Source organism: Musca domestica, unplaced genomic scaffold (assembly GCF_030504385.1).
Source record: "Musca domestica strain aabys unplaced genomic scaffold, Musca_domestica.polishedcontigs.V.1.1 24, whole genome shotgun sequence".
Taxonomy (NCBI): domain Eukaryota; kingdom Metazoa; phylum Arthropoda; class Insecta; order Diptera; family Muscidae; genus Musca; species Musca domestica.
In genome coordinates this window covers 1,888,595-1,896,303 of record NW_026712272.1, presented here as the reverse complement: position 1 = coordinate 1,896,303, position 7,709 = coordinate 1,888,595, and the positions used below count along the sequence as shown (strand labels likewise).

The window sequence follows — 7,709 nt, the reverse complement described above, 5'->3', positions numbered from 1 at the left end:
TTAAAGATTTTTCATAGAATCAGAACAAATAAAATATAAATTCGTTACAGTTTTCTTGTATTATTTGAAAACCAAGTGTTTGGCAAAAATTGCAATAAATCATAAATTGAAATCATCTATTTCATAAGGACCAATATTGCACTGCCTTACAGGTGCCTTGAGTCCTTTCCTCACTTATTTCCATGAATTTTATTTACTCATTCTACGCCAAATACAACAAAACTCCCTTAAGAAATTCCCTTTCAAAATACCCCTACACAATGGCAACGCCACTCTTAGCATAAATTCATTTCCATTGAGAATTCCCTCAAATATGAGAGATGCATAGAGAACACAAACAACGATTGAGAACAAACAACTTCTCACTCAGAGATTAATTTTTGAAGGCAAAGGAAAAACATCTGCTCCCAACACAAATGCATGTTATCGCTCAATAATGCATAGTTAACAGTGAGTACGCTCTCCCTATCTTTCTTTCTCTCTTGTTTGCTGTGTGTGTGCAATGTTAGTGTGGGTGTGTGTGTGTGAGTGAGTGCGTTTGCTTGTGCATAAGAATGGTTGCTATTGTTGTTGTTGTTTGCTTGCCATCAACAATGAATGAATGAGCAGCGAGCGCATCAATGTATGTTGCTGTTGTTGTTGTTAAATGCATTCACGAGGGCCAGGCAAAAGCAGACGAAGAAGAAGACAAACGAACAACCACCACTAACACCACCACCGAAAAAACATGTTTAACATTTTATTACGGCTGAGCAGCGTTCGCAGAACTTCAGAAGCAGCAGTTTCAAATTGTAGCTTGAGTGGTGAACGTCGTCGGGTCGTGAAACCACCGTGAAGCAAACCAAGTACTACACATAACTTGAAATTTTTGTTAACAACAAAAAATTATAGAAGAGAAGAAGAAGCATTGTTGTAATTTACAAGTATTTTTGAATTGCAAGAAATACGAAAATAAAAAAACGTAAAGTTTTGAAAATTATTAAGAGAAAATAATAAACAAGAAAAGTGAATTATTTAATGGAAGTTTATTAAAAAAGAAATATATAAAGAACTGAAATAAAGTTTAAAAAAACTTGAAGATAAAATAAAACACATTCCCCTAAATGAAATAAAATAGTATTGAAAAAAGTTATTAAAAAATAAACAATTTTATTAAAATAAAAATAAAAACGTGTTTCTAAGGAATTTTGACAATTGTAAAAAAGAGTTTGTGTTTTTTGCAATACCGTTACTTTTCAATTGCCAAGTAACAAAACGTTACTCTCACCAACTAAAACAAAAAAAGCAAAGCAAAAATAAATGTCAAAAACCATGTGCCGTCTGAAATAACGTGACAATTTTTTACGTACGATTTCAACGTCGTCGTTACGCTGCTACAATTTGTTTATAACAATCGAGATACGACAACCAACACAAAAAATATGAAGAATTTTAAAGAAATTTTTTAAAAAAGAAATTTTATATTTTTTAAAACGAAAGAAAATTCTTTTCAACGACGGAGTGTTAAACGAAACGGATTCTTGAAATTTGAAGCGAAAAAAAAGAAAATCGAAATAAAAACCTACCTCCCCCACCACAGCGCACCTTCTGGAATTGTGCACCAAGCGTTTGTGTTTGCTTTTCTCCTTTAGCAGCCGCAGTCTTAGAAAAACAAGGATTACCAAAGTTTTTCTAACATCAATCGCCATCATCATCATCTGAAAAAAGCAAACTTCACATACGCTCACCAGTGATATATTTCCTAGCCACTGTAAAAAAGAAATCACCTCCAACACAAAAAAACAAAAACACTTCAACATGCATTGGATTAAATTATTATTAGCAGCCTTTTTGGTGCTCTCCCTTATTATTGAAGAGGTAAGTTTTATGACAAAAAAAATCCTCCACTGCCCTTTAGTTTCTTCCTTTCAATGTTTGAAGTTCAAACCAAACATCATTGATCATTGTTTTCACCACCCAACCCTCTCTATGTGGTTGGTTAACCATTTCTTGTACTCTCTTTTAATGAGAGTTGCTCGAAAGAGGGTGGTTGGCTGGTGTTATTCCAACAATTAGCGGAAACACATGTCGCAAATAAGAAACCAATTTTTAGGCATGTGTTTCCGTTTCGTTTGGCCATTTCTAGAACGAAAACTACCTGTCTTCAATTGAAGGTGGTAAAATTGCAATTTGAGGCCGCAACATAACATAAATGAGAATCATTTCATTAAAAAGAGACAAGGGAAGTAAAGAATAATATCACTAGGAAGGGAATTTGAGAACTGGGAGAAAATTGTAGGAGAGCCCCTGTTGAAAAAAAAAGTTGCAAGTAATGTAGAAGTTTGGGAGTCAAATTCAAAGGGAAATTAAAAAACTCGAACGAAATTTCTCATTCAAATATCACAAAAGAGACATGAAAATCTTGGAGAATTTTTACAAGAGAAGAGAGAAAACCTCAATAAAGAGGAAATTTGAAAGAAATGCATGAATTTGATCGCAAAGTCGAGAAAAATTTAGAATTTACATGGAAAAGAGTTTTTAAATCAAGAAAACTGAATGAAATATTTAAAATTGAATAAATTGTATTGAAAAAATATCACAAAGAGAGATAATTTAATTTTTGAGAAATGAAAAATAATATTTATGTTACAAATTTGAACTTGACGATTTTAAGGGATTTGGACAGAGAGAAAAATTGATTTGAAATTTTATGATTTGGCAACAATTGAACAATTACACAAAAAATAAATCGAAAAATCGAATTGAAATGTCAAAGGGATTGGTATATAGCGCAAATCAATTTGATAATGTATGATTGAAACAAATTTTGCTATTTAAAGATACATCGAGTCAAAATAGACAAAAATTAAAAAAAAAATTGTAAAATATTTGAATAGTTTGAAAAATACTTTAACATTGGAAAATATTTTTTCGAATAAATATTTCAGAGCACCAAAAAAATATTAAAAAAGTAAACGATTAAAATTTGGTAATGAAATCGCGATACTCATTGGCCAGTCGTGAAGAAAATTTTGAAATTCTAGAGAAAATATCGCAAAATTCTATTAAAAAAGAAAAAAAATTCTATTAAGAAAATGTTGAGAAACTGTAGAAAAATGTCTCAATTTTTAAAATATTCAAAAGATATTTTGAAGAAAAAACTACTAGAGAATGTTCATAATTGCCTAAAAAATAACGAAATATAATTTGCATGACAAATTTCAATATTAAAATTTGAAGATTTGGTTTAATAAAAGTAGAAAAATCATAAATATTGGAAATTTCCTCAAAAATGTCAAAATTGTTTTCAGATTTTTTAAAGAAATCTGGAATTTTTGGAACGACTTAATTTAAATTGATATCATTTTGGAACAAACATTGAAATTAAAGCAAACATATTATAATTTAAAAAAAAAATTCAAAAAAGAAAATCGGGAAAAGTATTGAAATTATTTCGATAAAAAAAAAACGAAAAAGGTTATAAAAATACATAATTTTTTTTACATTTTTTTTCAAAACTAGTATTTTTTATATTTTTTTCAAAATTTATGCTTCAATACAAAAAACTTTTTCTGAAGCGCCTTTTTTTAGCAATTTTTCCTTATGCCACAAGAAAAATTTTCTTCTAGTCTTTTTTACATGTATCATTTTTGTTGTTGTTTTCTGTTTTTTCTTCCATCAAAAAACATCTGCTTTTTACTTAATTTGTTAATGATATAAGCTTGTTGGTTGGTCGGTTGGTTATGCCTGGACGGCCATCCAGCCAACTCTTTGCGTAGGTCAACTTTGTCTGTCACAGTGTCTTTGACTTAAAGTAAGTCAAACTGTTTGGGGCCTTAACACATGAAAAAACACACACAACATTTGCATGTGTGTGCATGCATTTTTTCACATTCACTTAACTCCAGCTTGGCTCCAATGCCTGCTGTTGGTGAGGATGATACTAAAAGCCTGTCCGGCCTCCTGTTGCAAAAATGTGTTTTTTTTGTTCCTTGGCTGCTTTAGCTTAATTGTTGCAGGTCGTTTTTTATCTTTGCTGTTGTTGTTGTTCTTCGTACGCATTTCATACTTCAAAAAATATCTCCTGCGGTCTTATATCACGTTTGTCTGTTTTCGTTTTTTTTTTGCTGGGTTTCTTCCACTTAATGCCGGGCAGACAGCCCAGCCAGCAGCTGGAACCTTAACTTGTCACAAAACCAAGCATGACATGATGCACATCATCAGCAGCAACCAAAAAAAAAAAATGTTTAATTTTAAATTATATTTTGACATAAGTAGGAAAAAATAAGTAGAGCTAAAGATATGCAAAAAAAAAAAATTAACAACAGATGTTTTTGGTTGTTTCTATAAAAAGAAAAACGTATGACTTTTACAGTTAATACATTTTTTTTCAAAAGAAAAATTGTGTTACAATTCCTCATTACAACATTAGAATGAAATACCAAGCTTGGCAGCTATTTTTCCTTTGGTTTTAATTAAGTCGCTTGCTCGCTCGCTCACTACTTTTTCATAATCATAAATTTTTTTCTTCATCTCAATAGGCCGCTGGTGGCTTAATTTCACATAACTGTTGCCATTGTTATAAATTATTAATATAAACTTCATATGTGTGGCAGGTAGTCTTCCTCTTTGCTATGAATTGTTGTTATTGTTTTTTTTTTTTGCTAGCCATTTTTTATTCAACCTGTCACAAGAGTTAGTTTTTCTTGCTTATTTCTCTTCGCTTATTTTTACTACTTCATTAATTGTTGCTTCTTTTTTTCTGCTGCTGTGTTACCTCTTCCATGGCAAGAAAGAAAAACAAACTTTATGGCATAAAAAAGAACTGGTAATGCTAAGGTTGAGTGATTTTAATGCAAGTTTTAGTTTTTTTTCTGCGTCCACTATTTTTTTTCTTTATTTTTTATTTTGAGTTCAAAATTTTTTCTTTGGTTAAAAAGATATTGAAGGAAAAAAGCACAAAAAATATATTATACTTTTCAAATATCTAAAAAAATATTAAATAAATTATTTTAATTAATAAAAACATCATTTATTCTCAATTTCAATTAATTATTTTTTTTTAGTCTTAAAAATGTTGTTTCATTTTAAAAACATTTGTTTTTAAAATATGTTATATTTTTCTCCATTTTTTTCGCTTTAATTTCCTAATTATTTTATTTAAAATTTTGTTTTATTTTAAAACGTTTTTTTAATATATTATATTTTTTCCAATTTCCCTAATTTTGGTCATAATAACCCACAAAAATTCCTTATTTCTAATATTTCTAATTCAATTCAAATTACACTACCAAAAATGCATCGTCAAGTAACAGCATTTCCTCTTCCATAGATAACTCACCAATTCTCCATTACTCTCACAAATAATCTCTGGCTCTCATAACATTGTCTTGTGATGGTTCTCTGTTATTTACAGTACACTCACTGTTCAATTATTTCCATCCACAATTCATTAAAGCAGAACAAAACAAAAAACGAAGGCACTATCAATAACAGAGCTTCATCATTGATTTTGCAAATGCAAAACAAACACACACACACGCATACTCAGCAGCATACACTTGCTGTTGTTGTTGTTGGCAACATACAGCTGTTGGTGCCACCACCACCACCTCCTTTTATAACTGCTTTATTGCCGAGGGCTTTTGCCATAATAAGACACAACAAAAAACACCGTTGATATTTTCACGATCATAACAGAGTGGGGAGTGTGTGTGAGAAAGAGAAAAAGAGTTTGAGAGAATTTGCAAAGAGAGCTAAACTAAAACGAAAAACTTACTTAGGCCAGCTGTATAAAATTTTATCATTTGAAATTGAAAACTTGTTTTTCCAACATAACTTGTTGTTGCCCAGTCTTTTTTTTTTTTCTAAACTTCATCATCTGCTTGGCAAATTTTATTAAATGTTTTTGCTGTTGTTGTTGGTTTTGGCAAACAAAAAACCAGAAGAGCCATCACCATCATTGACTCCATTAACGAAAACGACGAAGTAGTCTTCAAAAATAGCAACTACTCGTGTAGCTGTTCGTCGTCGTGTTGCCTTTGCAAATTATATCCGTTTGAGAGAGAGAGAGTCGGAGAGCCATAATATCATTATTGTGTTTAACTCATAATGATGTTTGCACCATTAATGATCATTGTCATGATGACAACGATCATCGTCATCAATGTATATGTATGTTGACCGGCAAATCGTATGCCGTGGGAAACAATTCGGTTTTACTTGAAACATTTTTTTCTGTTGTAGCCGTTGTTGTTGTTTTATTTTAAAGCTTTGTGTGTGCTTAAGCCAGCCAAGCCAGCAGCGCAATATGATGATATTGAGTTAGAGCAACAGGCAGGCAGGCCAGGCCAGGCAATGTGTATGCTTGGTTGTGTGCCTTGCCTGCTTGGATCACTTTTGTTGTTTGGTTGGTTGGTATGTCTTACGGTCTGTCTGTCTGTCCTGTCTGACGTTTCTTTGTTGCTTGCTTCGATCCCCGTGTACCTTGTCTGTGTCCATATGTCTACTGTTGCTTAGAGAGGAGTTGGTACGTTGTTGTTCTTCTTGCCTTCTTTTTTTGTTGCTGTCGTCGTCGTCGTTGATGTTGTTTTTTCTCTGTTTCTGTTTTTAGCCTTAAATCGAGGAGTTTTACACATTTTTATAACGTTTGTTGTTCTTGTTGTTTGTTGGCTGGGTTATTTTGATGGTGTTCTAAAGTTAATGTTGTATTTTTCTACAATTTTTTTTTCTTAAGGTTGTTTAGTTGGCTGTCTTCGTTCAACGTCATCATCATCATCACCGCCACAGCCATTATTTTTGCTGTTTGTGTTTAGTTTAGGGAGTCAGCCATTATTTGGGCCTATTTCTTTTTCTTGTTGGCCATGGATAGCAAAAGGGAGTTTGTTGTGTAGCTAGGTTTGATCTTTTTTTCTTTTTTTTTGGGAAGTTGGGAAATTTTTTGTTAATGATTCATGTTTGTTGTGGATGCTTAAATGGTTTTGTTTTCTATTATGTACCTATTTTGTTGTACGATTTTAAGCCTATTAGCTTTACGTTTTGTGTTAGGCGCCAGTAATTTAGCAAACTAATGGGATGTTACCAAAAAAAAATTTCACTTAACAGGGGAAATTTTTTTTTAATTTAATTTTTTTTTATTCTTTGAAAAGAAAAATTTCCCTCAAAGGGTTTGGAAAAAAATTCCAAGGAAAATTTAATTTTTATTTTGTAAAGAAAGGAGTTATAGATTTTTGTCGTATTTATAATTTCGACCACTGAGAGTTTTGAAAATGCAAAAATTTTCAAAAAAATCTTTGAAAACAAAAATTTCCCTGGAAGGGATTTTTTAATTTTCACACAAAATTGAAAGTTCTGGCATATTTTGGCAGATTTTGACGCCAAATGTTCATATCCAGTCCTAACAAAAATTTCCCTAAAAATTTCCCAAAAGGGAAATTTTTGTTTTTTAATCCCAAATGATTTTACTATTCATGAGAGTTCCAAAAATGCAAAAAATTTCAAAATATCCTCAAAAACAAAAATATCCCTCGAAGGGTAATTTTTATTTTCCAGCCAAACTTTAAAATTCCTGCATATTTGAATGGATCCTGATGTCTAATATTGATTTCCATTAAGAACAAAAATTTAACTCAAAATTTCCCAAAAGGGAAATTTTCAATTTTCCTTTCCCAAACATGAAATGGGCTCTACAGATCTTAAATAAGTAAGAAAGTTATTAAAATTTCCTCCAA

General features: G+C 31.2%; 1 protein-coding gene across 1 annotated transcript in view; it reads left to right on the top strand.

The window, feature by feature from the left end:
• Nucleotides 1-735: 735 nt before the first annotated feature.
• The window catches only part of LOC101891014 (neurogenic locus protein delta), a 32,990-nt gene continuing 26,016 nt past the window's right edge, over nucleotides 736-7,709 (top strand). Inside the window, exon 1 of the mRNA XM_011294885.3 lies at nucleotides 736-1,857. Within this exon, the coding sequence (XP_011293187.1) occupies nucleotides 1,798-1,857 (60 nt within the window). The 5' untranslated portion in view covers nucleotides 736-1,797. The remainder of the gene's footprint in view (nucleotides 1,858-7,709) is intronic.